The sequence below is a fragment of the Neodiprion pinetum genome, chromosome 5 (genome assembly GCF_021155775.2).
Source record: "Neodiprion pinetum isolate iyNeoPine1 chromosome 5, iyNeoPine1.2, whole genome shotgun sequence".
Lineage (NCBI taxonomy): Eukaryota > Metazoa > Arthropoda > Insecta > Hymenoptera > Diprionidae > Neodiprion > Neodiprion pinetum.
The window spans coordinates 3,299,074-3,323,391 of NC_060236.1; the positions used below are offsets into that span (position 1 = coordinate 3,299,074).

General features: G+C 37.7%; 6 protein-coding genes across 15 annotated transcripts in view; 3 read left to right on the plus strand and 3 right to left on the minus strand.

Moving 5' to 3' along the window:
* Positions 1–1,941, minus strand: LOC124220039 (synaptic plasticity regulator PANTS). Of its 2 annotated transcripts, none has more exons than XM_046628420.2 (3): positions 1,339–1,941; positions 429–593; positions 1–340 (listed from the first exon to the last, which is right to left on the minus strand). In XM_046628420.2, the coding sequence occupies exons 1-3, from the start codon at positions 1,387–1,389 to the stop codon at positions 113–115; spliced, it is 444 nt and encodes a 147-aa protein (XP_046484376.1). In that variant the 5' UTR covers positions 1,390–1,941; the 3' UTR covers positions 1–112. The 2 variants fall into 2 exon arrangements, with proteins under 2 accessions (XP_046484376.1, XP_046484377.1); XM_046628421.2 differs by lacking the exon at positions 1,339–1,941 and adding an exon at positions 720–1,280.
* Positions 454–9,658, minus strand: sni (SDR family oxidoreductase sniffer). Of its 4 annotated transcripts, none has more exons than XM_046628409.2 (7): positions 9,413–9,658; positions 7,663–7,714; positions 4,836–5,026; positions 4,077–4,226; positions 3,696–3,989; positions 2,977–3,048; positions 454–593 (listed from the first exon to the last, which is right to left on the minus strand). In XM_046628409.2, exons 1-5 carry the CDS (start codon positions 9,536–9,538, stop codon positions 3,765–3,767), a joined length of 744 nt encoding a protein of 247 aa, XP_046484365.1. In that variant the 5' UTR covers positions 9,539–9,658; the 3' UTR covers positions 454–593; positions 2,977–3,048; positions 3,696–3,764. The 4 variants fall into 4 exon arrangements, with proteins under 4 accessions (XP_046484365.1, XP_046484368.2, XP_046484369.1 ...); XM_046628412.2 differs by lacking the exon at positions 9,413–9,658 and adding an exon at positions 8,592–8,627; XM_046628413.2 differs by lacking the exon at positions 9,413–9,658 and adding an exon at positions 7,901–8,034.
* Positions 1,734–3,233, plus strand: BCL7-like (chromatin remodeling complex subunit BCL7B-like protein). 2 transcript variants are annotated; one of them, XM_046628415.2, is made up of 5 exons: positions 1,734–1,852; positions 2,094–2,160; positions 2,246–2,321; positions 2,767–2,872; positions 2,953–3,233. In XM_046628415.2, the coding sequence occupies exons 1-5, from the start codon at positions 1,756–1,758 to the stop codon at positions 3,069–3,071; spliced, it is 465 nt and encodes a 154-aa protein (XP_046484371.1). In that variant the 5' UTR covers positions 1,734–1,755; the 3' UTR covers positions 3,072–3,233. The 2 variants fall into 2 exon arrangements, with proteins under 2 accessions (XP_046484371.1, XP_046484373.1); XM_046628417.1 differs by having other exon boundaries at positions 1,749–1,852; positions 1,937–2,160.
* On the plus strand, positions 6,152–13,104 carry Trxr1 (Thioredoxin reductase 1). 3 transcript variants are annotated; one of them, XM_046628396.2, is made up of 8 exons: positions 6,152–6,410; positions 10,158–10,378; positions 10,592–10,722; positions 10,901–11,130; positions 11,252–11,466; positions 11,673–11,855; positions 12,005–12,363; positions 12,450–13,104. In XM_046628396.2, the coding sequence occupies exons 1-8, from the start codon at positions 6,224–6,226 to the stop codon at positions 12,577–12,579; spliced, it is 1,656 nt and encodes a 551-aa protein (XP_046484352.1). In that variant the 5' UTR covers positions 6,152–6,223; the 3' UTR covers positions 12,580–13,104. The 3 variants fall into 3 exon arrangements, with proteins under 3 accessions (XP_046484352.1, XP_046484355.1, XP_046484354.1); XM_046628399.2 differs by lacking the exon at positions 6,152–6,410 and adding an exon at positions 9,134–9,312 and having other exon boundaries at positions 12,450–13,100; XM_046628398.2 differs by lacking the exon at positions 6,152–6,410 and adding an exon at positions 9,686–9,965 and having other exon boundaries at positions 12,450–13,103.
* Positions 12,728–23,804, minus strand: LOC124220029 (matrix metalloproteinase-17). Of its 3 annotated transcripts, XM_046628394.2 has the most exons (11): positions 18,843–19,024; positions 16,743–16,968; positions 15,807–15,959; positions 15,481–15,593; positions 15,126–15,287; positions 14,689–14,978; positions 14,195–14,508; positions 13,977–14,124; positions 13,746–13,887; positions 13,548–13,669; positions 12,728–13,474 (listed from the first exon to the last, which is right to left on the minus strand). In XM_046628394.2, the coding sequence occupies exons 2-11, from the start codon at positions 16,911–16,913 to the stop codon at positions 13,338–13,340; spliced, it is 1,752 nt and encodes a 583-aa protein (XP_046484350.1). In that variant the 5' UTR covers positions 16,914–16,968; positions 18,843–19,024; the 3' UTR covers positions 12,728–13,337. The 3 variants fall into 3 exon arrangements, with proteins under 3 accessions (XP_046484350.1, XP_068992497.1, XP_046484351.1); XM_069136396.1 differs by lacking the exons at positions 16,743–16,968; positions 18,843–19,024 and adding an exon at positions 21,743–23,804; XM_046628395.2 differs by lacking the exon at positions 16,743–16,968 and having other exon boundaries at positions 15,807–15,963.
* The window catches only part of LOC124219914 (cilia- and flagella-associated protein 251), a 9,197-nt gene continuing 3,110 nt past the window's right edge, over positions 18,232–24,318 (plus strand). Inside the window, exons 1-18 of the mRNA XM_069136124.1 lie at positions 18,232–18,589; positions 18,733–18,886; positions 19,133–19,279; positions 19,979–20,082; positions 20,163–20,317; positions 20,410–20,525; positions 20,662–20,782; positions 20,936–21,071; positions 21,234–21,397; positions 21,567–21,905; positions 21,993–22,101; positions 22,235–22,676; positions 22,745–22,959; positions 23,038–23,167; positions 23,274–23,308; positions 23,374–23,527; positions 23,601–23,692; positions 24,003–24,237. Of these exons, the coding sequence (XP_068992225.1) occupies positions 18,743–18,886; positions 19,133–19,279; positions 19,979–20,082; positions 20,163–20,317; positions 20,410–20,525; positions 20,662–20,782; positions 20,936–21,071; positions 21,234–21,397; positions 21,567–21,905; positions 21,993–22,101; positions 22,235–22,676; positions 22,745–22,959; positions 23,038–23,167; positions 23,274–23,308; positions 23,374–23,527; positions 23,601–23,692; positions 24,003–24,237 (2,838 nt within the window). The 5' untranslated portion in view covers positions 18,232–18,589; positions 18,733–18,742. The remainder of the gene's footprint in view (positions 18,590–18,732; positions 18,887–19,132; positions 19,280–19,978; positions 20,083–20,162; positions 20,318–20,409; positions 20,526–20,661; positions 20,783–20,935; positions 21,072–21,233; positions 21,398–21,566; positions 21,906–21,992; positions 22,102–22,234; positions 22,677–22,744; positions 22,960–23,037; positions 23,168–23,273; positions 23,309–23,373; positions 23,528–23,600; positions 23,693–24,002; positions 24,238–24,318) is intronic.

The window sequence follows — 24,318 nt, forward strand, 5'->3', positions numbered from 1 at the left end:
TAGAACTGAACAGTTTATTAGTATGCAAGAAAATTATCCTCGCTTTTGAGTATTTTTTTGCCTCAGATAATGGGATTGAATTTATTTACACTACGACTTGTTACAAATCCTTCTAAGATATCGAGCATGAGTCTTTTTTTTCGAGAACTGGTTCGGCCCCACTCTTCAACTCATCTGCCTTTATCCCAAGGTATGAATTCTCATTGATCTTATTGAACCATTCAGGTAAGGGTTTGCTCCAGTCTTCAGGGGGTGCATTTCGCTTCTTCCATGTAGTATTAGCGTAATGTGGCCTCAGTCTGTCTGTTCTACGCTTTTCTTCGCTTTCTATGAGTGATTCCTGCAGACAATATAAACGAGTAGCGGACTGAATTAATACTTGCTTGCGAAATGCTTAAGACAATACCTATATCAATTTCAATATTTACAAATGCTGTTTCGTCCTGTATGCTTGTCCACAGTTGGCAGTTTTTGTAATCAATTTTCCACTGCTGGCAATCGAGATATTGACCATGGACGAAATACTGCTGGAATCTACCGCGGAAGCTTGAACACTCGGAGAACTCAGCATCGTAAACAAAGCAGGGTCTAACCTGTAATTAGTGTATTTAATTTCTAAATAAATACAGAAATTTTGGAATTGTTCAGTCATTGACATAGCAATACCGTCTGATATAAGTCATGTATTTCATCGAAAAAAAAAATCGTTATGAACGTACTTCAGGGATTGTCGTAATCATAAAAATTCTTCAAGCGAACATCCCAGCGCCGAGGAAATAGGCGAATTGTATTTTACAGTACAATTTTCTCCAGAAAAACGAAATCGTTTCAAACTTTGTAACGTGATAGTTTTTGCAATTTTGCGCGTGTGTTGGCCAAAGGAAGTTCGAAACATTGTCGAAAACACAAAATATACAACAGATTCTCACTTATTCAGAGGTTATAATACGCTATTATTTCCGATTCACATCGTTTTCTGACTTTCAGATTAATTTTCCGAACTTCCCTCAATTACCACACAAGAATTATGACAAACACGAAGACTTACTAAAATTTAAACGATTTCAAAACTCTAGAAATAAAAAAATTGAATCGTAAAATACTATTTGCTACCTTCGTTAGCACTTCGACATCCCTTTAATGTTAATTTACTTGACGTTATAACAGAATATTGCTGGTTCTCGGTCCGTTAAAATGTGTACCCTTATACAGTTTGTTACCCTTGGCCTCGTCAATTTAAAATACACAGTAATGACGAGGCCAAAAGTGCATAGATCCAAATTTGAAGAAATAAGTCACGGCAAATGATTCGACAAAGGTAAGTCTTTTGCTTCGTACCATCCATTTATTTTCCAATATTTTCTCTTCTAATTTTTGTGGTTCCGTCATGTTACTTTCAGAAATAAAAATAATCAACAGAGATGGTAAGTATAAATTGTAAACTCTATTGTAATTGAGCTTGCGGACTGTGCGAAACGATCACTCGCAAGCATGGCTAGGCGAGTAATAGGTCACGTTTACGCCAAGAACTTGATACGCGTATTTCAAACCGTCTAGGGGATTTCTCTTGTAAATCTAGTGTATCATTGGTGGATCGCAGAGTGCGTTCCAAAATTGGCACTCAATGCTGTTGACAACTTTTTATCTCTTTTGCGCTGCAGAGTTCGTGACTAGCTCTGCCTCTGTCCTAGGGAGTTTTTAGTACGGTCAGGTAGTTCGGAATGCACTCTATATCATCTCAGCTGTGATGTAAACATGGCGACTAGTATATTGGGGATACTACAAGTTCGGCCTCCGTATCTTTATTTTTTATGGTCCACATATTTTGTCATAATTTGCATTCCATTTGCAGGTGGGTGAACCTATGCACTTTATTAACTTCTCCAAGTAATCATGATGCTGTAGCTTTCATCATTAATTTAGTTCCGTATGATAGAGACGTGAAACTATATTCCAAGATATTCTAACCTCTCTTCTTAACTTGACGTCAACCATGATCGCATGAACGAGTAAAGCAATAAAGTTCGCAAAATATAAGCGGTTTCCGAAAGATTGGGAATAAAATATAATGATGTCACGATCTGTGAGAGCAGAGACACGAAGTCGTGCCAAAGATGATATCAAGCGGGTGATGCAAGTTGTCGACAAAGTACGACACTGGTAAGTAAACATACGATCCAACAATAATAAACACTTTCTGGCTTGTTAGTCCTATGGTTGTATAAAGCGAACTTTGAAACCGTAGGGAAAAGAAATGGGTGACCATAGGTGAAACAACGATGAAAATCTACAAATGGGTTCCTATATCTACACTTGAGCAGGTAACATTTCAAGTTTCTATTAGTTCTTTGATTTTTGAATCTTTTTTAGTAATCCCAGATAGTGAAAAAGGGTCTGTGCAAGTTGCATTGTTCTGCTAATATAATTATTTGTAAATGACTGCAAATACTCATGCATATAATTATAGACTAAAAAATAATCGTAAAAGCTTGGATCTAACGATGGCATCGGTGCTGATAAACATTGACTCAAATCGTATTATTCACAACTATGTAAATATTTTTGGCAGCTTGCTGTAACTTAAATTCACTGGAGATTAGTAGCAACTCTATAGGCACAGTGCTATAATGATTGCTGCTAGTACTTACAACTCAGTACCACTTAATGTAGTAATCTGCTCTTAATTTAGTTATCTGGGTTGTTGACTTTGGTTTTATTCTCAGTTTCTGTGCATACCTAATATTTTATCTTATCTTGTTAATGTAGAAAAAAAAAGGAAAGGTTATTGGTGACAAAGAGAATAGTTTAGCTAGGAAAGCCGGCATGGATTCCTCAAACTCAAATTTTGGTCTCGCAGAGGACTCTAATACCTGTAAGTCATTAGTTCTCGATCCACCGACTCTAAGACCATTGACATGTATCAGTAATGAGGCAGATTTTTTGAATAAACAGGTTTTTCAACCGTGAGTGACTCACAGGGACTGACAGATTTCTCCGCACATCTTGGTTTCTCTGAAGATTCAAATTCGCAGAACAGCGAGCCAACGCCTAAGAGATTGAAGACTGATTAAGTTTTATTCATGTACACAAATATCAAATAATCAAGCTAAGTTGACTTTCCATTAAGTTATACTAAACTTTAAAAAGTGTGTAAAAAGTTTGTCCATTCTATTGCATGCTTGCAAATCTTGACTAGTATCATATTACCGAACAATAATAAATATTTGATCATAGGTGATGGTATATATCTTTCCGAATTATAGTTGAACGGCACATAATGTCATTCAACTAATATATCCTACTTTGTACTCAGAGTTTTCTGTGAATTCGGACAGTCCATATCTAGCAGGAGACCCAACCTGGACATACACAACAGCATGAAGTTTGGTTTGTAATGCTACAGTAAAAGTGCAACAGGCTTGTTAGGTAATGGACCTGCTACGTGCTATGGAATGTCCGAGTTTACAGTTAAATTATGGTAGGTACACCAAAAATACTCCAATTTCAATATCGTCCTACGACATTTAAATTTGTTTAAGCGATAAAGGAATTCCTCTATCCACTTGTAGTATTTAGTCATATCATACGTGGCATTATACTTTCGGATCACAAATCAATTTTGATGAGTTGAAATTGGTTTTCATAAATGCTTCTTTATTAACAGTAATCAAATACTAAAAAAATTGTATTCGAACCTTTAACAGAATGTTGCCATCTTACATATCTCACTCTGGTTTATAATCATGGCAGAGGTGGACTATCAATTACCAGGGCAGAGTTTTGCCGTCATACTGTAGGAACGATCCGGTGTGACTTTTGTTGAGCGTTTTCAGGGTAGATAGAATTGCTTTTATACTGGTATCAATGTCCATAGGTGCATTTTGTGTACCCATGTCAGTTTTCACCCATCCAGGATGAAGAGACGCCACAAGAATTCCGTCACTTTGTAAATCCATACTCATTGACTTGGTTGCTGCATTCAGTGCGGACTAAAATGGCGAGTAGATATTTTCTTGGGTAACAAACGACCAATTTAAATAATTATCACAATAAAAAAAAACATATTACTTTCATACCTTGCTACACCGGTATGCGTAATATCCACCCTGAGTATTTTCACCGATGCTGCCAAGAATCGAGGACATGTTTATGACTGCTGCACGTTCGACGCTCAAGTCTTCAGTCTCTTTATTAGAAGCTGCCTGTTTGAGAAGCGGCAAAAATGCCTGACAGAAAATATTGATAATTTAATAATCTTTTAATGATTATATAAGAATTTTCTCCAATGCTCAACTTTAATGACAATAGCATTGACAGAAGAATCGGAAACACCTGAGGGTAGTTGATTCCATGTGGTTCCCTTAGCAGACAATTTCAGCATTGTAAGGGGGACCAGAATCGAATATACTGGAGTGTATACTATAATCGTAACTAACCAGGTAGCAAAATATGCCTCTTCAAAACTTACGATACAGTGATATTAATTTCCATAATTACGAAAACCCGAATTTATATTTGCATACAGTTATTGACTAATAATTACAGTCAAAATTTGAATATGGAGACAGCATTCATGTTAAAGACTATCAACTTGAAACTTGGGTATTGTTTGTGTGTATGTCGGTGCATTGATTCAAATTCACTTGAGATTAAACTATTCTATAGCTTTTTGAAGGCATAATGCCATAATTTTCGCCACGTTAAAGAATGATTCCGTGTTGGTACAGTTCTCACCTAAAATGTACGTGTTACTTACAAGCATATTGCTGGAATTTTATTGCACCAGTGTGATATTTATAAATTAATGACATCGATGAAATGAAGTTACGATTTACCTTCGTCAGTAAAATCGGAGCAACAGTGTTAACCAGAAAGCATTCGGTCAATTGTTCTTCTTTTACAAGCCCGAGGCGAGAGAATTTAGTGGCAATCCCAGCGTTGTTCACCAAGACGTTCAAACCCGCATCTCCAACCTCCTTTGAGACCTCCTCCACCACCTTTTCATAGCTTTGTGTGTCCTTAACATCTGCGACGGTAAAAATAGAAATTAACACGTCACATTCTACATATGTTCACATGTAAAGTTAAAAATTAAAATACCGTTAATTTTGTTGTAAGTCGGCGAATAGTTCTTGTACGATGTATTTTTTTCTAACAGCTTGTTTATGTATTCCAAAATTTCGGTTGATAGGTTCGGAAAAAGTAAACGGACGTACAAATAGTCGATGTTCTACTGTAGTTTCGAAATAGTAAAGGTTTATTGCGTCAATCGTGTGCTTAGACAGGCACATGACGAGCTCATTTTTGCAGGATGCATTATAACTAATCCTATAAAGTATTGTCAGTTGTTATGTTAACTGGCTAGAAGAGGCAGAGAACAATTCCGTGTGAAGCATGCAGTTCGCAATTAGAATGAGACGCTGTGATCTCGATTTTGCAAAAGGGCCTTCCCCTGGCATTCAATGAAACGTTTTGTTGCCAAGCGAATTCGCTTGAAATCATTCGCGGTCGATACAACAAGATCTGGGTCAGGGTTCCGCTGTCTATAGAGCGCTTGTCATATCGACTTTCCTGTACAAGCAACATTAATATTTGTAATTTTACACCGGGGAAAAAAAAAGGGTAACAATGTGAAGGTGGGTGAAATGAAACACAGCTGAATGCAACTTGATCTTTATTCCCGGAAATTAGTAAAGTAATCAATTGTATTGAAGTTAGTAACGTACGTTATCGTAACGATTCATGCTGAGGATAAATCGTTATTGCACCATTTTGGAATTTTCTGAAATTCGGTAAACCGTGATAAAACAAAACATACTCATATTTATAAATCTTAGCTCGTTAAAAATCATTGCAAAATTGAAAAAAATAGCGATTTATCCCCCAATTTTTCGTTACGATAACATTACTAATTTGAATCTCGTAATAATAAAGGGTAAAAAGTAATTATTCGGTAATAAAGGTGTTGCGTCGTTTACCACGCAATCTGTTCGTGAGTACCGAAACAGCTACGAAAAATGTTCAATCTATAACACTTTGAAGATTCGTCATTTACGCCGCTATCACGATAAGCTCGTGCGTTAAGCCGAGTCTCGAGATATAAGGTATTACCGTAATTACTGTTTTTCGTCTGGCGATCGCGCGAAGTAACGGACGGTTATCAGTTCGAAAGGACGTTGAATTTAACAATAAGGATCGAGTACAATTATTGCCGAGGGCAAAGATGAGTGAACGCGGGAAGAAGAAGAGATCTTGGGGATTTTGCCATAAAAAACCTGAAACTCTTGACGACGATTCGGGCGAGGAGAATACTCAAGCAACGTCTGCTGGAACGGCGTTTCCACCGCCAACCGAGGTGATACAAGTACCAGTTCTCGAATCGACAGAAAAATCAAACCCAACTCCAGAAGGTAGGCGTTCAAGGTTTCACGTCAACGGCGTTACTTCAATCCATAAATATAATATTAACACATTGTGGAATTACGTGATCGTTTGATTCTTGATACGGAAAAAGTCGATCTTCAGTCTAGGTACAATTGTATGTTTGATTTTCACTTAAATTTCACCGCCAAGTGAAATTATTTTTCAACGTCAATGAATCTGAGATTTGAACAAAACATGTCTTATTGTACTATAACATATTCTTTATGGAGATACCGTCCTATAAATCGCGTGTATAAGTATATCTAATAGACTGCAATGTGTTATTGGGAAAGTTAGGTAATAACAGACGTATATACCTATGTACTCGTATATTATAGGAATGATGTACGATCACCAAGAATAATCGCTAATCAAAGTTCAACTTGCGAAATGAACATTTCCAAACTAACTGGTTAACATGTTTGCCCGAATGAAACAAGCCATACAAATTAATAGATTCTTGTCTAGATTCAATTATATGATTTCCGTTCCGCTCGTGTTAAACGATAAGTCGATGACGTCAGGAATCTTACGTGATAAAATAATGAATAAGTGATTGTAAGTGTACTATTGAATACACGACAGCTGCCTGTATCTGCAATTAACGCATTGCAAAAATTCTCACGCTATAACGTCATGACCGCGGGTATATTACGATATGATAATAACGATCGAATAAACAATTCTTAAAATTTAGATATCATCCGTCGTAACCCGTATCGATGACTGCCATACTTTGCAATAATTTTATAAGATACTGATATAATGTATGATGTACGCAGTTCCTGAAGATGAGTACGACAACCGAAATTCGATTTTTATCTTGCACTATAATGCCCGAATGCTACGAGTATAAGTTAAAACAGGTTATAACATCTATTCTTCGCGGGCATAAAAAAAATATGGACTCATTGTTATTGGCTTGCCGTTTCCCCTTTTCTTTCTATAACATGCATAATTTATCACGTAAAGTCCTTTCTCCGTGTGTATATTATTATTTCAATGTTGATTGTGAGAGATATAGCTGTAAATAGTTGGAACGCGAAATAAACGTTTCGTGTAAGAAAATTTTTACGAGCGAAACTTTTACAATTTTTTCTTCAAAACTTTGACTAAATTCGACTCCTCAGACATTGAAAATGACCTACCGTTTTGCTGAAAATCGATTTGAAGAATTCGGAAATATTCTAGAATTTGGTAATCCAAACACGTGTACTTAAAATTGTCTTAAAGACTCACCTAACTGTAGAATTCGGATATTTTTCCATTTATCTGCCAATCCCTGTAATTCCTGAAAAGAGAACAAGAATTGATCAGTAAAGTGTACGATATCATTATATTGAATGATCGCATAATTCTTTTCACTGTATTATGTACAACAGATCAATTGCACAATTATATACTTAGAACTTAATCAAAGACCAAGTTATAGCAGACTATGTGCAAAATTTTAATAATAATTTTCAGGTGTTCTAACAATATTCATCTACTAGTCAATATTTCTCGTTTGTGATTTGCCCTGCATTATCTGCACAGATCAGATACATAACTTCCATAAATTATCGTTTCATTAGGATCGAGAGCACATACTGTAATGTTGTACGAGCTAGCACTAATTGTAAGAATTATTATTGTCATCAAGATACCTCCTATAATAGTTTATGTTAAAGATAGAAGATGTGTGGTTAATTGCGAAAATCCGATAACCTCTCATATCCAAGGTTATGAAAAAATTGCGAATTTGTGTAACGCGGGTCACAATTGGACGCGATTTATCTTAGGTAAGCCTGGAATTATGATCTAACGTTCATCTAATCCGCTAGCCAAGGTATTTGCAACGATGAAAGTATACCACTATTCTTGCTCAATATTGCGCAAATTTCCAGGCTCTGAAATTATAGTTATGATTCAAAATTACGTTCCTGCTCTTATTGCCGCAACACGGATACAATGCATGTGTTACTGTATTACGTGAACCCAAAAGCGTAATTATTGAAAACTGTGATTAAGATGAGAAATTTAAATTTCGGAAGCTTTCTGCAATTCTTACGTTTTGTACGGCTTTATGATTTCCCTGATAGGTCAAATGAATTTCTCTAATTCTCGGCCGATGGATTCCATATACAGAATAAATTTATCTATATTTCAAAACGATGCGTGGTAAATACCGCATGTCGATTTCGAACCATGTTGAAGTTAGTAACGTGATCGTAACGATTCATGCTGATGAAAAACCGTTACTTCAAGATTTTGAATGAAACAAAAACAAAACATACTCATATTTTGAAATCTAGGGTCCTTCAAAATCATAATAAAAATAATAACACTGATTTTTTCCCCAATGTTTCGATACGATAACATTACTAACTTCAACGTCGTGATTTCGATGGATATGACGTTAAGATGATCTCTGTAATATCGCCCGATGAACGCACGGTCTTCTACGGAGATATTCAGCGTTGCACCGACTCAAGCTCGAGTAAAATATACACATAAATGCATACAGTCCTATCTCTACATAATATTATCTCTGAACAAAATGTGTGTTACAAGTCAATTAGTCTAACACGCAATCATTGTGGAACATTACACTTCAATTTCGATATCGTCATCGTGTCGTAGACACGGATCAACAAGTTGGTGGGGAATGTGGGTAGTTATTGGGGTATAACAATAGATGGCGAGACACGTCTCTACCCCGTCTGGGGAAGATTAGTAGGTTTTCATCGCTTCTAGCGTCGAGAACAACGCTGATCGTCTTTCATTGGGTGTCCGTGTCGTCGCCTAATCTTCATCTTGACGATTCAAGAGCAGCGAGTAACCGTGCAAAAAATAATCTCAATTGATATTACAATTTTCTCACCGAAAACCTAACAATGGCTCCCATTGGTGAGTAAGAGTTGCGTTTATTAACGTCACTAGGGCGTGCACGGGTCCACAATTACGTAAATATAATAAAAATGTACAGGCCGAATGAGTAGTGATTTACCGAAGCTTTGTTAACCGTCCGAAGCGTCGCGAAAATCTTATCCGGCGGTCTCACCGACTCCGCAAGATGTTTCACTAAACCGAGACCGAGTCCTCGGTTACAGCCCGTGATCAATATAGATCTCATCAAGCGGTTAGAGTGTCTTGCAGTGATAAAAAGAACACCACTTTTTGCTTTGCCTCCGGTCCTCGTCGTGGAATCCGTACTTCACGGCCATTCGAAAGTGGAACGTTGGGAGGGGACGGATAGCACTGCCGGTCGGACTTTAAGCGAATTATACCGTGTTTCCTTTTCATTGTGACGTCATCGAATTTTTAACTTAACGCCGGTCATTGCTTGTTGCGTATGGCTGCATGTACATACATAATATATACATACGTATGTAATCTGGAAGCATAGTGCTACCGCATTGCAATCACTGTCATCATGGCAACGTTAATGTTCTCCCTAACGTTCCTGCCGCTTCGACACGCCAGGTCGAAACTATTAGCTTTCCCTAAGTCACGAATCAACTGTTTCTTGATCGGTAAAAAATCGATCGCTTGCTACTCCAGTGAGTAAATTTATATTCACCTTCAACTGTCTGCACCACGTTGAGCTCTACTTATATCTAACCATTTAAGTTTTTTTTTTTTTTTTTTTTTTTTTTTTTTTTTTTTTATATAGAATTATGGGGTGTACCTACGCTATTTTCTGTTCATTCTGTTTGATTTCACACTCCTTTTTTCTTCTTTGTACCTAACAGATCAAGCCTCAACATACGATTTAATCGTTATCGGCGGAGGTTCAGGTGGCTTAGCCGCTGCCAAGGAAGCTGTTGAACTTGGAGCTAACGTTGTAGTGTTGGACTATGTCACTCCTTCACCCCAGGGTACCAAATGGGGTCTTGGTGGAACATGCGTTAATGTTGGTTGTATTCCGAAAAAATTGATGCATCAGGCAGCTTTACTTGGTGAAGCAATTCATGTGAGTATAATTCAGTAGAATTAATAAATGATAGAATTTTTTCTGAAATTTTACCTCCTACACCTGTTGTGTTTTCGAACCTTTTCTTCTCAGATCAATTCGTAATTTATTATTTTTTTATCATTGTCTTTAGAAGGCGATGTTGGATACTATGTTTATTCAACTTTCATATCTGTGTATTTTTATTAATTGTAATTACTCATTCTTTCATAGGAATCTGTTGCTTATGGATGGCAAGTACCGAATCCAAAAGCTATACAACACGACTGGCAAACCTTGAAGACTGCTGTGCAAAATCATATCAAGTCAGTCAATTGGGTTACTCGTGTTGAACTAAGAAACAGGTAAGTCAAAGAATTTTTAAGATAAAAAAAAAAAATGAAATATTGCATATGTGTTGAATCTTTGTTTGTCAATGGCAAGTCTGTTTACTTGAAGATTATAATTGTTCGCTTAAAGCCCTATTTCCTTTGCACGCTAATAAAAAATATTTGATACTAATTTTCAGTATTTATATTTCAGAAAAGTTGAATATTTAAATGCTCAGGGTTATTTCAAAGATGGCACCACAGTTGTCGGAGTTATGAAAAATGGAGAAGAAAAGGTTGTATCTGCCAAGTATATCTTGATCGCCGTCGGTGGTAGGCCGAAATACCCAGATGTACCTGGAGCTAAGGAATACGGTATTACCAGCGATGATATTTTCAGTTTAAGTCAGGCACCTGGCAAAACCTTAATCGTTGGTGCTGGATGTATCCTTACATGAATTTTGACTTCTTTCGAATTTGAACAATGATGTGACACATTTATCATCACTGGTTACTTTGAGTTTGCTACCGTGAATCAATATTTATCCTTAGTCAAGACTTACAGATATTGGGTTAGAGTGTGCAGGATTTTTGAATGGACTTGGTTATGATACAACAGTCATGGTGCGTTCTGTTGTACTGAGAGGATTTGACAAACAGATGGCAAATATGGTAGCAGACGAAATGCAAGATCGTGGTGTTCGCTTCATTTATAAGGCTAAGCTCAAGGCTATCGAAAAACAGGATGACGGACGTCTGCTTGTCCATTGGGTGGATCGTGTAAGTGTTGCTAGACAACTTATCGTACATGTGTTTTATGTGTCTCATTCCTCTGCAAGCTTGGATTCAGTGAACATATCAGTTAATGAATCCAGCTAGTAAATTTTACTCGCAATACCGTTTGTCTATTTAAAAGATTCAGTACCTTGTGTTTATTCTTCACATTATTGTTGAAACGTATCGAATCATATCTACCAATACTTCAGGATGGAGGTTTATATCACGATGCTTATGACACTGTACTTTTTGCTATCGGACGCCGATCACTGACCGAAGAACTGAAACCTGAGAATGCCGGTCTCGAACTTGTCCCGGATACTGGAAAAATTAAAACTGTCAACGAGCAGACCAACATCTCCAACATTTATGCTGTCGGCGATGTACTCCATGTACGTGAAATCTTGTATACACGATTGCCCAGAGTTGAATACATTTAAAAATTCTGACAAGATTTGCATTATGAATAATTTTCTGAAGGTGTTTTAACCACAGAATACGATTTTATGAGCATATATAACTTTTGTTTTATTTGTAACAGGAAAAGCCAGAACTTACCCCAGTCGCGATTCATGCTGGCCGACTCTTGGCTAAGAGGTTATTCAGTTCCTGTGATGAGAAGATGGAGTACACAAACATTGCAACTACCGTTTTTACCCCCCTCGAATACAGTTGTGTTGGACTAAGCGAAGAGGAAGCCATCCACATACATGGGGAACACTATGTAGACGTCTACCATGCCTACTACAAGCCAACAGAATTTTTTATACCGCAGAAAAATGTTAGTCATTGTTACTTGAAAGTCGTCACTCTGCGAACTGACAAGGAGGAAGTCCTTGGAATGCACTTTATTGGCCCTAATGCTGGCGAAGTTATTCAAGGCTTTGCTGCAGCTATGAAGTAAGTAATTCACCGTCGAGCTAAATATCAAATTCATTTGAAACTAATATTGGTGATTAAAATTCTATTTGTGCTATAATTTACAGATGCAATTTGACTTACTCATTACTCAAGTCCACTGTCGGGATTCACCCAACAACAGCTGAGGAATTCACAAGAATAAGTATCACAAAGCGATCTGGGATGGATCCGACACCACAGAGTTGCTGCAGTTAGAGCAACATTAGCAAAGATAATTGAACTTCTGATGACTGTTTCCTGTAGGCTCAGCATCATCTAATATTGGCATTTGTTACTCTGCCATGCTGCGATAAGGAAAATAGTTATTAGCAAGATCACAATTGACACTTTTTTCTATCACTCATTTAGATATTACCTTGCATAATGAGTTGTAAGGCTGCAAGCATGTTGTATCTATCATACTCTGTAGCATCATATAAGATTGTATGCACAATGAAAGACATTAACGCCAGTGCATAAATAAATGAAACGTACTTTCCACAGCAAACTGCTGTTATGCAATACTGTGCATAGCAGAATGATGTCATTTTACGTCATGATTTATTCAGTTAACTTTGTCAAATTTCAATATCAATGGAATAGGTGCAAGATTCAGGTATAGAGAGAGTTTTGGATCACATTCTTTAAGAATCGTTACAATTTTTTTTATTTTCATTGTTTTACTTATTAAAAACTGGTGTCTGGGACAAAATAAATTTTGAATAATTATTACAGTGTGGCATGTAAAATAAACAATATTCAATAAGTTATACATTTTAAACTCAATAATAATTACACGACCCTAACCTTTAATGCCAGCTCATTGACGGCACTTCATTTTCTTTTTTTTTTTTGTTTCGTTGTTGCGGCCTGTGTCAGAAATTGACCTGCACGCCAACAAGGCCATTGGTGACAAATTTTGACCTTCTCACCGTGCTTACAGAGCTCGCGTTTTTTTTCTAATTATTATTTATTTACCACCAAATAGTATCAAGTCTCTCTGGACAGCCCATCCAGTATTGGGGAGCCGGAAGAGGGTAGCGATTGTCAGTCTTGATTAGAAGGTTATCGAATTTCCAAAACAATTTGTCCTTGAAGAAGTAAGTCTTGCCTGCCATTATAAAAACATTCATTAGATTGAAAGATTTAAAGTGTTGGTCCATGATGTTTACCACAGTCCTTACCGTCGATCCATGTCATTGCAGCATCGATGTGAGATGGAATTCCACGCCACCTTCTTATGTTGTGAGGATATCCAGGATCCAACATGCGGGATGTTGCATTAAATCTCCAGAATTTCTCACCCCTGGTATTAAGAATGCAAAAAGAATATTACTTTCTTCCTCAGTGTTAAATTCTATTTCTTGTCAAGTCTCGCTTACCTGTACAGGTAGACTTTTTTGTTTTTCTCCCAAACTTGCACAGCGTCTATCGCATCAACACCTTCATCGATACCATAATCCGTTAGTGGTCTGGGACTGTTTTCAATAAAAGAGTATCCATCATAGACCCAGTATTGTTTCCCTGCCACATAAAATTATTTGAAAAATTTCAGATCGTGAAACATGGTTCTCAAACGGTTCGGAGGAGTGAAATGCTATTTATTGACTTACCACTGAAAAGAATAATGTTAGCATCGTCTTCTCTTTGGTAAGCAGCATCAATTTTTTTAACATAATCTGGCAGTTGCCAAAATAACTCATGGAACTTGACCGGATAACCATTTTGAATTATCCCTCGCTTGCTCAGTCGCCAAAGATACTAAAAATAGGGAATCCTGTTAAGAAAATCACGTTTTGTATCTGGCCTGCTGCGCAGATAACTAGCTTACCTCTCCTTTGAAAACAAAAAGTTCTGTTCTAAAAACTGATATGGCGTCAAAATTGCCATCACAGATATCGGGAATGGTCGATGTAGGATATGTCTCGACTTCTTCGTAATCTTCAGATTGATGCCGAAGATGATCTTCAACTGTTTCGTAATCCCCTATGTACGTCACTTGATAACTCCGTTCTGTTGTAGTTTCCCGAGAGGGTACTTCTGTGACTATGTTTACCTCGGCATCTTTCTCTGTCGTGACGCGCTCCGTGGTAGTGGTAATTGGCTCATTTGCTGCAAAATCATCATCTTCCACATGTTGAGAAACTAAAATTGATACATACAGTTAATTTCTAAATGTACGACAACTGTATCTGGTGGTATGGCGAAGTATGTACGCGCAACATCTGATCGTAAGACTGTCTTTGAAAGAGTGGATTTGCCAACACAACATGCCGATGTATTAGAGATGCATTGCAAAAGTGGTAAATATATTTCAATCCTTACTGTACAGCTGATACAATCCCAAAATATCATCATAGTCGAGCTGCATGTCTGGGTTCGATCCCCTGTAGTAGGCATACATGACAGAGGTAGGTGAAGGCGAGTGAGCGAGGCCCAAACTGTGACCAATTTCATGAACGGCAACACTGTAAAAGTCAGTTCCGTCTTCTGATTCCGTAGGCCTTATTCTCCACTGTTCGTCGTCATCAAAATGAAGATCTCCCGCGTAAGACCCCATCTCGTTGGGGAAGAAGGCATGGGCCAGGACATTTCCAGGACCGTCGAAGGCATACCTTGATCATTCGAACAATAAACATGACGGATTTTCGTTACAAGATCCAAGGTGAAGAAACAAATATGAAAGTAAAAAACAGTACGTACACCGCAACCGTGTTATTTGATACACAGATTGTACTTCAATATAAATGTATTAATCTCACCCATCTCCGTGTTCGCCTCTTCCAAACGCCAATATTATATCTGCACTCGGATCGTTGATTTGTTTAAAATTCAAACGCGAATATCCACCCCAAACAGCAAAAGCTCTTGCGATTTCGTCACTGACAGCCTCTTCACTTAACTTCGGACTCCAGTTTGCTATGCTGTAATAAAAAGTGCATTGAATTCATTTATTGGAGAAAGATTAATTACCAACATTTATCATTTAAAATTGTCAATTATTGTGATGATCCATTATTTTTATCGTCGTAATAATTCTTATCTCCAAGGAATTACTATCCGTATATTAAGACTTGGTTCCGGTCAACGTTTATTTTGTTAAAAACTGTGACTCACTAATAGGTGATGTTTCGTTTTCCCCATCCTTTAGATCCGACGACGTATCGCTTCCTTCGAGTGTTCACTTTTCTATCAACATCAGGAATACCGCATCGTGGTGATTTCATCAACTTGAAATGAAAAGCAATAATTATGTGGCGCAGGTAAATATTGGCAAAGATTTAAGAGAGACGAAACAAATTTGCACTTTCTTCTATAAAAAGAGCAGCAATTTCAATACGCCTCGACTGGTTTAAACTTATTGTTAGAAAAATAATTTCAAACAATCGACACTCTATTATTGTACTGTATACAATAGTCGTTTGTATTATGATAATGATTACCTGGAGTGTGTTATTATCGAACACTCCCGTTTGAGTTATGTTGCCGAACTTCTGAACAGTCTTTAATGCGTTGACCATCGAATCTTGGCTATACTGTGCTTCCGCTCCAGGCATTCCCTTGGGTAAGTACCCAAAATTCTTCATGAACGTCAGCTGTCTCAAAAAATAAATTTAATTTAGTCATTGGCGTTTTTTTACCTCGAATCGAGGAAATGGAACGGTTGTAAACCACCAGAAGATTGCGGTAGAAATGATAGTCGGATAAAAAAAATGTTTACAGTAAAGCAGAGAAGACGTGTTTAAATAATTATAGCTTATACGCTGCAATAAATTAGGCCTGAAACGAAGTGAATCTGGTAATTATTAAAGATTGATTTATCAACTTAAATCAGTATCGCAGAGGAAGTGAACAGTGGAATTCCTTTTTACAGATATCAAGAATTGACGACAAAAAGTGATATCGCCGCAATAAATGGAATAAAGTGAAACTGATAAATTCAGGCTGTATTGATATATTATAGTATCTCTCTAAAATTTTTATTCATTCGTCTGCAATCAATAAAATTAAAGGGTTTACCAAAGAATGAAACAATTATTCTACACATTGCGTTTTCTATAGGACCAGAGTGAACGGTATAATTCCGACTTATACGAATGTATTATTTTTTCCATGAAACGTACTCATAGTTTTCTGTAATTAACAACGCTTATCGGCAAGAGCGGGCTGATATACCGACGTAAGGCGAGAGTGCAAGCGTTTCAAGTATGTCGTGTATGCATACATACATTTACTGTCTATGTACAGAGAATGTCAAAGAACTCTTAACTCGGAGGCGGATAAAACAGTGAGTAAATTTAAGTCAATTTAAAAAATCTTTGAGCTAGACCGCTTGGCAAATACTGATATTTGCTCCATGCAGTCTAGTTTGAACATACCGCGTATGCTGGAGGCACTGAAAGTGCGTCTGTCGATTTTTCAACAGAAATCGGCGCCCCGCGAATTTCGACGATTGAAAGAATGAAGATGCAGAGCACTTGGATGACGGTATAACGCATCATCACGCTGCCCTCGTGGACACCCACATGAACTTTATCACTGTCTGACATCGTCGATCATTTACTCGACGTTTGTTTCCACTGATTGTAAATATATTTTTACGTTCTTCTAACAGTAATTAGGGTGCAGGTTTCAAACGAGCCCGGATCAAACGGCAGAGATCGATCGGTTATAAATTAATGTGTAATTTGAGTTTGCGGTAAGGAAAGTAAAAAAATTATTGAAAATAGAAAAGTAACAATAACAGTAAAAGTGAAAACGTGTGCCACCACTTAAACTTTCTGGCGAGCTTGTTCGAAATTCAGAGTTTCGTTATTTATTATACATGGAGCCGCTTCTATGATATCCAGCCTCGGCGGCCGAGGAACTGCTCTCCGCGGATTGAAAAAGATAACTGAACAATATATATGAATAAGTATGCGCGAGAAGTAAAATGATCAGAATACGTATATATGTACAACGAGTGGTAGGCCGAGATTGTAACTATTCTTTCTACTGCGATGATTCTCGTATTAATATCGAACGATATTGGGACGAACTATATATATAGTATATATATTCTCGGGCGGGGGGTAAACAATCCATTCATAATTGTGTAAAACCGCGTTACACATTTGTATAAAACCACAAGGTAATCCTTACACTTTCTTTAATATGTACTTACACGCTGACCACATGTAAATAGTAATGGGGCAAAATTAAATTAATAATACAGGATACTGTATCATGCACGGATGGTAATGACGATATCGCAAAATGACTATAATAAATTCCTCGAATCGACGGAAGGAATTGTCTTAAAACCGCGAATACTGGCTAAACAAAACAAATATAGGAAAATTGTACTCATGTACGATGCTTTCGACACGTTTGCTCTGCAATGACCTATCATTGATAAACTTCTTTCATACTACATGTAATATATGTATACAATATGCGCCAAACTATCGGAGTAATGGTATATTTGATATTTGACTTTCGGGCTTATCATGGATCTATCTGCGGTCAGTTTAAAAAAAAATTCCGTACGCGCTTTTGATGAGTGATCCATATCTGACGTCTCGTCTACGTAAATAGGGGTTTTATTTGAACGTCACGCCAATGATTCTTCGATTCTAATCATCGTGGGCGAAATGACGTCAGTCAGTTACGAACTTGGTCGAATTTGAGAAATAAAAAAATGTGTCTTAAGCATTTAACAACGAAGCTGCAACGCTATAAGTATGAAATCAGTGTCGTTTGTGCAAAGTTGATATTTAGTTTCATCTTTGTACGGCCAATTTAAGCACGTGATATTACAATTACTGCACTCCAGCAGTTATTATTTTTTCTAGTAATAACGCGTTACCATTCGAATCAATGTATATAACAAAAATTAAATACGCTTCGAAAACGACAAAGATTTAGGGCAGGAGGAGTCCATTTTTCCTGACGCATCCCTGCACAATACGTACTTCGGAAAATATAATTCCGATATGTGTTTGTTATTGATTTTACGAAGGAAAACTTTGACAGCGTATAAAATTTAGTTAGCCGTAAAAAAAATCAAAACATATACCATATATCATAGGTATGTTCTGAAAGCGTAATTTCAGTGTCATTTTTTATAGTCATTATCAGGTAATTGTGAAGTAAAAAGTCGTACGATCGCAGTGAGTAAGTCACCGTGTAAATATAAACAATCAGTGGTGAAAAACCTGAAGCTACAAGTTCAGGGAAATAAGAGGTAAACAGTGTGAACGGAGCTAATGTTACTCAACCCATAATTCACACGCGGAATATAAACTACAATCGCCAGATTATTAATCATTGCGTGTTTTCTTTTCCTAACCCGTCGCAAATAAAGTTTCCGGCATCGGGAAAAACTAGAAATTAGAAGATGAATAAGCGCGAGGATTCGTCATCGATTTCTTCCAACTCCTGGATTTCCTTCGGAACTCCAGTCGAGGATGAAGAGCATTTGAAAAGTTCTCGCTCACCTCGGCACAGCTCATCTTCCGAAAATCCAAAACTCACACCCTTTGTAAGTACTATAAGTATATACCAAAGAAATAAGACTAAAGTTCCTACGTATACAATTTATGAGGGTGAAGTTAGTAACGCTATTGCGACGACTAAAGTGTCAGAAAACCGTTAATATTTAACAATTGTATTTTGAAAACTTGACTAGTTTAAAGTCACTATAAACTTGAGAAATAGTAATTTTTCGTCACGTTAATGACTACAATGAATACAAATATGTGTTATACCCTACGGTTTTCATTTACAGAAGCTGCGACACTCTTACGGCATTAATCCACGAGTTCCACTTGTCAACTTAACATCCAAGGACCGAACTCTAATCGCTTATGCCTGCTCGCATGCCACCGCATTGTACGATTACACATCGAGGGATATGCATCTCCTGCAGGGACACGTTAGAGAATTAATATATTAGTACAGCCATAACCGTTTCCAGTATTTGCAGGTGAACCGGACAACCGTGGTTCGTTCGACTTATCATAGTTGTGTGACTATGTAATGCTAGTAAAGCGCATGCAATCAACGTCAGGTTGACCCGACGTTGGTCCTCGTCGTTCGCGTGTCAGGGGTCCGCTTCACCGGATACTCGCGGTATAATGAATCAAACATTTGTTATTACTTATTATACGTATATTAATGTGCGACAGTGTAAGCCCTCACTCCTAGGTTTTCCTTGGTAATTTTTTATGATTCCCCGAATCCTCACGGTTCGCAATTAGTCATGTAATAACGGTAGTTTCCGGTGAATCAACGCCAGCAGCTAGAGAACCGAGGCTATATTTTGTATTTCGATACTAACGAATAACCAACTACGTAATGAGACTTGATTAATGGTATGTCAGTTCAATCTCTTTCATTTGATTTCTTTTGTAATATGTTCGCCCCTTGACATACCTTATTTTGGAGGGTGGTTTCACCCCCTGAAAGTGTTTGACGGCACATAAAAAGATTGGTGTCGCTTAGTTTTTAGTCTACTCTAACATATTACAAAAGAAATCAAATCGGCGAGATCGACGGCGATACCTTCCTTGTTAGTATATGTAACGGCAGTATTATGGGTGGATCGTATATTTTTTTATGTTTATAATTTCAGCAAAATTATGTGTCAATGATATCTACAGATACGGAAGGAAAGTGGTTACTGACTGTTGATTCCGGGAAGGATAACGTTGTTATTATTTGGGACACGGAAACGAGGTCATGCTTGCTAAATAAACGGATGAATTGTTGGAGCGCATTCGTCATCATTAATCATTTTTCTTCACATGATCACTTAGAGTGCCAATATGTACGCTGTTCAATCCTCACGGCATGGAAGAAATACTGGCAGCCAAACTGAGTCCAAATGCAAAGTACATTGTGACCATAGGAAATGGGATAGAAATGACGATAAAGTTCTGGTTGTGGTCGTATGGTCGCCATGAATCCGATGGTATTGAGTAAAAATTTTGATCATAGGACATAAATTATTGAAAATTATGAATCAATACGTTCCAAGCTATGAATATTAATTTTGTTTCATAGCCACTGCCGTTTTAACCGGTCTTGGGAACGACAGAGTGAAAGAAATTATTTTCAACTCCGAATTTTCTAATCATTTTCTACTTGGCTTGGAAAGTAATCTCGTATTTGTTACGTGGGTTAGTATTGTGTGATACCATGATTTAAAAATTTCTATCAACATATATTACAAACACTTACAAAGTTTGTTCGGCTCACACGTCAACGAAAGCTTTATGAGAGTTCTATAATGGAAAAATTCATTTTTTACTGTAGGATAATCAAACGTTGAACTGGAAAATAGCGAAAATTAACGGCGATGCCGGGCGATTAGGACTCTTTAACGTTTCTACGTACATCATGAAAACTCATCAAGTCTGGACGGGTACTAGCAACGGTACGAAATTGAATTATTCGATGAAGAATTTCTTACCCTCGCTAAGAAATAATAAATTATTTCCTTTTAGCATTCTGATCTCGTGCATATTAATTGCAATTTGGCAATTACTTGATGAGGATTTTTCTCAACAATAAGCTCAATATTTTCTAGGACACATACTAGTCTTGGGTGATATTCTGTACAGAGAATGCTTTAGTACTAAACGGAAACCGAGCAATTTCAAAACACATGTGAAATCCCTGCGTCTACAGTCGTGCGAAATATCTGCCATTACGAGCCACGAGAAGTACAGTTATATCTGTTGAAATAAGCTTTTTAACTTTTCCATTCGTCGAATCTATAACGGCTAAATTTTATCACGGAAACGTCATATATATGCTACCTATAGATCTCAAGCCTCGTGATGAATGGATCACGCATTATGTTTAAACTTATTTCCTGATTTCAGTGTCGTAGTCGTCGGCAATGTTCTGGGTCATATCAAGTTCTACGACAATCAATTGCGGCTGATGTTTTGCTGTCAGAAATTTGGTCTCGATAGAATTACTGCAATCTCTTTTCATCTCAACTCTCGCCGGAAGGCTCCTATTGAAGTAACAAGCGAATCGTTCGGTAAATTACATTCCTATACTGCATATACTGCAAACTTGCACAATTATACATGTAGAGAAAGTTGTTTTTTCTCATTTTTCAACAATAGTTATTACCGACTAATTTATCGATGACTTTCGATCAATTAGGTATGAATTTTTCAGTTGACTGTTGACTTATTTTTCATCAGTGGTTTCCTCGACCAGTACTCTCGACCGTACTGAAAATTCTAAGGATGACGTTGATAATGAAGAAATGGATGGCGAGCCGCCTTCGGATGATCAAAGTAGAGGACCTGCCCTTGAAGAATTGCTGTTACCCAGGAGGTCCAAACACGCAATAGAGAAACGTGAAAAGTTTGCCAACCTTGACTCGAATATTACGATATCCTTGGATTTGGCGCCTCCAGTTAATCCAGACGAAGATCAAATCGTCCTTGACAACCGTGTGATGAGCCAAAAGCCCGAGATAATACCCTCGGATTACACCCTGGAACAAACTCCGTTTATTATCGACGATTTCATAGTTTGTACGAAAGAGTGGACGAATCCGCACTATACTATATAGACCTACCGCAGATTTTCATAGCTATAATTTAATGTCTTCTTTTCTCCAGTTACAGGCACATCCAGAATAGCTAGAGTGGAAACATCTAGTCTCAAGTGTCACTATATTTCACATCAGGCTGCGGCAGCCGTTACAGCTGTCGATACTCATCCCGACAGGTTCAGTGACTTCCATTGCAGTATATATTACTCTTTAACGATCCATGTGTCGAACATTTTCGGAGAAGTAACTTATCGGCCAAATTCGTTAATTGCCGTTCCAACACAATGTGGTATGCACTGACGGCTACAGGGATATCCTAGCTACCGGCAATATGGCAGGCGGTATCCATTTGTACGAGTACAACAACCATCATCTTCTGGTATCCAAGCAAACTCCGCCAATACCATCTTTCGAAGAGTTGATCGCAAGTGATATCACAGGGGCGATAAGAAATTATGTGACATGTGTACATAGCCATCAAGAGCCATTGGCTGGAGTCACAGCGTTGAGGTTTTCACCAAACGGCAAGAATTACATCACGCTATACACTCTCAGATACGGCACACAGCTCTTGATTCTTTTTGTTATACAATTCCCAGGACGGGAGTTGGCCTGCGGTATGCAGAGTGGTGTTTTATGGATTCTAAATCCCAGTACCCTGGATCCAGAGGATCGATTGCCGTTCAAGCATTCATCCAAGTCGCTTCTGGATATCGTTTACTCGGAAAAATCGGATTTCATGGCATATAGGGTATGCAGCATGCTTTCTATTGCATCCCTGTAGGAACTGATCATTCAATTAATAACTCTTAATCCAAGGATGATAACATGACTGTTGGAGCGTACCATTACGCGGCATCAAGCGCAGAGACTGGCGCTGATCTAGCAGTTTGGAACTTTCTGGGCAAATATCAATCTCACCATTTGCCAATTAGAGAAGTTCTATTCGGACCACCCTTGAGCGGAGGGTCTGTACCCCGTCTGTTTACTCTTGCAGAGGACTGTAACTTTATTGAGTACGACCTGGAGAACAGGTGCAATTTGCTTCTACGCAGAGTTGCCAAAGTGTAAGCCTCAATTTTACTCGATGAATTTTCATTACTCCACCACAGCGGACCGTATCCAGAACCCGGTTTAAAGATTTGTAAGGTAATCTGTATAGAGAGTTCAGCAATTCCTCTTTGTATGGCTTGGTATCCAAAATTTGAAGTAGAGAGATTCTTCGTATTTTCTAATACAGAGGTTTGTAATGTTTGATTAATTGCAAATAAAATAAGAACGCGTGAAAAAAATGTTAATTTTTAGCAGAAATTCAAACTGTTGAACGACTGTACGAAACTGATTCAAGGAACGTACCTTGGTCCGTCTTCCGGGGCTCCAGTGGCCAGGATAACAGTAAGAACTTGATAATTATGGTTTTAACGAAAAACGCCGTGATTTAAATCATTCTTTGACACGATGCAAACACAGTTTTTACCGACGAGAAACATGCACAATCAGGCCTACATGGTGTTTGCTACCGATACTCAAATCGGGTTGCAGCTTCTTCCTTTCGACGGGAATCCTTTCATGGTCGTGGGAATTGTTGGTCACCCGCAAATGGTTAATTTTTCGTAAGCACTAATCACATTCGTAGTTTATCATGACAATAAACATATGTAACGTTATTTTTCAGATTACCCATATGACGCTCAGTTGTTGCGGTGAATTTCTCTTCACTCTTGGCTACCGAGATCCATGCGTTTTGATGTGGAAGATTAATCCGCGGTAATACAAGATGAAAACCCAATCATAATAACAATCTGATACAGCAACCAAGGTTGCAACTGTATTGTTAGAATATTATAAATATTTTATCCGAAAAATCTCTATTATAAGCTAAGGACTGCAGACATCGAACATTTCGGAAATATCTGTAGGATATCCCCAAGACTACGTTAAGAAAATGTCGGACTCCGAATTAAATATTTTGCTGATAATACTGAAAAGAAAATATTTTGTAGAGATTAGGAATATATGACAACGAAATAGTTGAAGGTTTAAAAGTAATTTTGCAACGCTGAATATCTTATTACAGCGCTGTCGACATTATGGCTAAACTAGGTGGTTCTAGTCTCTCCCCGTTTTACTGCCTTATTGACGGAGGTCAGGATGGCTGGCTGTTGAATGAAATGCAGGATCTATTTTATTATGCACAAATATTGCATCAAGGAGAGAATACAACAGCTACTCGAATTGTGTCGGATAAAGTGTCAATTACGCAATTGCCAAACCTAATGCGAGCTGTTGGATACTATCCTAGTGCCTGCGAGGTGAGTGATGTCGTTTGAAAATGGCTACAGCCGAAGAGGGTATCTCTAGTACACATTTCAAAGGTACTATTTAATGTGGAC

Coding starts and splice junctions, on each gene's coding strand:
- LOC124220039 (XM_046628420.2), bottom strand. CDS start 1,389: ATGACGGAACCACAAAAATTAGAAGAGAAAATATTGGAAAATAAATGG. Junction 594..1,338: donor TATTGGAAAATAAATGGATG/GTACGAAGCAAA, acceptor CACTAATTACAG/GTTAGACCCTGCTTTGTTTA. Junction 341..428: donor TACAGGACGAAACAGCATTT/GTAAATATTGAA, acceptor TATTGTCTGCAG/GAATCACTCATAGAAAGCGA.
- BCL7-like (XM_046628415.2), top strand. CDS start 1,756: ATGGCGACTAGTATATTGGGGATACTACAAGTTCGGCCTCCGTATCTT. Junction 1,853..2,093: donor AATTTGCATTCCATTTGCAG/GTGGGTGAACCT, acceptor CTGTGAGAGCAG/AGACACGAAGTCGTGCCAAA. Junction 2,322..2,766: donor CTATATCTACACTTGAGCAG/GTAACATTTCAA, acceptor TTGTTAATGTAG/AAAAAAAAAGGAAAGGTTAT.
- Trxr1 (XM_046628396.2), top strand. CDS start 6,224: ATGAGTGAACGCGGGAAGAAGAAGAGATCTTGGGGATTTTGCCATAAA. Junction 10,379..10,591: donor TACTTGGTGAAGCAATTCAT/GTGAGTATAATT, acceptor ATTCTTTCATAG/GAATCTGTTGCTTATGGATG. Junction 11,467..11,672: donor TTGTCCATTGGGTGGATCGT/GTAAGTGTTGCT, acceptor CCAATACTTCAG/GATGGAGGTTTATATCACGA.
- sni (XM_046628409.2), bottom strand. CDS start 9,538: ATGAGATCTATATTGATCACGGGCTGTAACCGAGGACTCGGTCTCGGT. Junction 7,715..9,412: donor GGACGGTTAACAAAGCTTCG/GTAAATCACTAC, acceptor TTCTCTTTTCAG/GAATTACAGGGATTGGCAGA. Junction 3,990..4,076: donor ACGCATACCGGTGTAGCAAG/GTATGAAAGTAA, acceptor TCGCCATTTTAG/TCCGCACTGAATGCAGCAAC.
- LOC124220029 (XM_046628394.2), bottom strand. CDS start 16,913: ATGTCAGACAGTGATAAAGTTCATGTGGGTGTCCACGAGGGCAGCGTG. Junction 15,288..15,480: donor AAACGAAACATCACCTATTA/GTGAGTCACAGT, acceptor TTTTTATTACAG/CATAGCAAACTGGAGTCCGA. Junction 14,125..14,194: donor TTTTTGTTTTCAAAGGAGAG/GTAAGCTAGTTA, acceptor CCCTATTTTTAG/TATCTTTGGCGACTGAGCAA.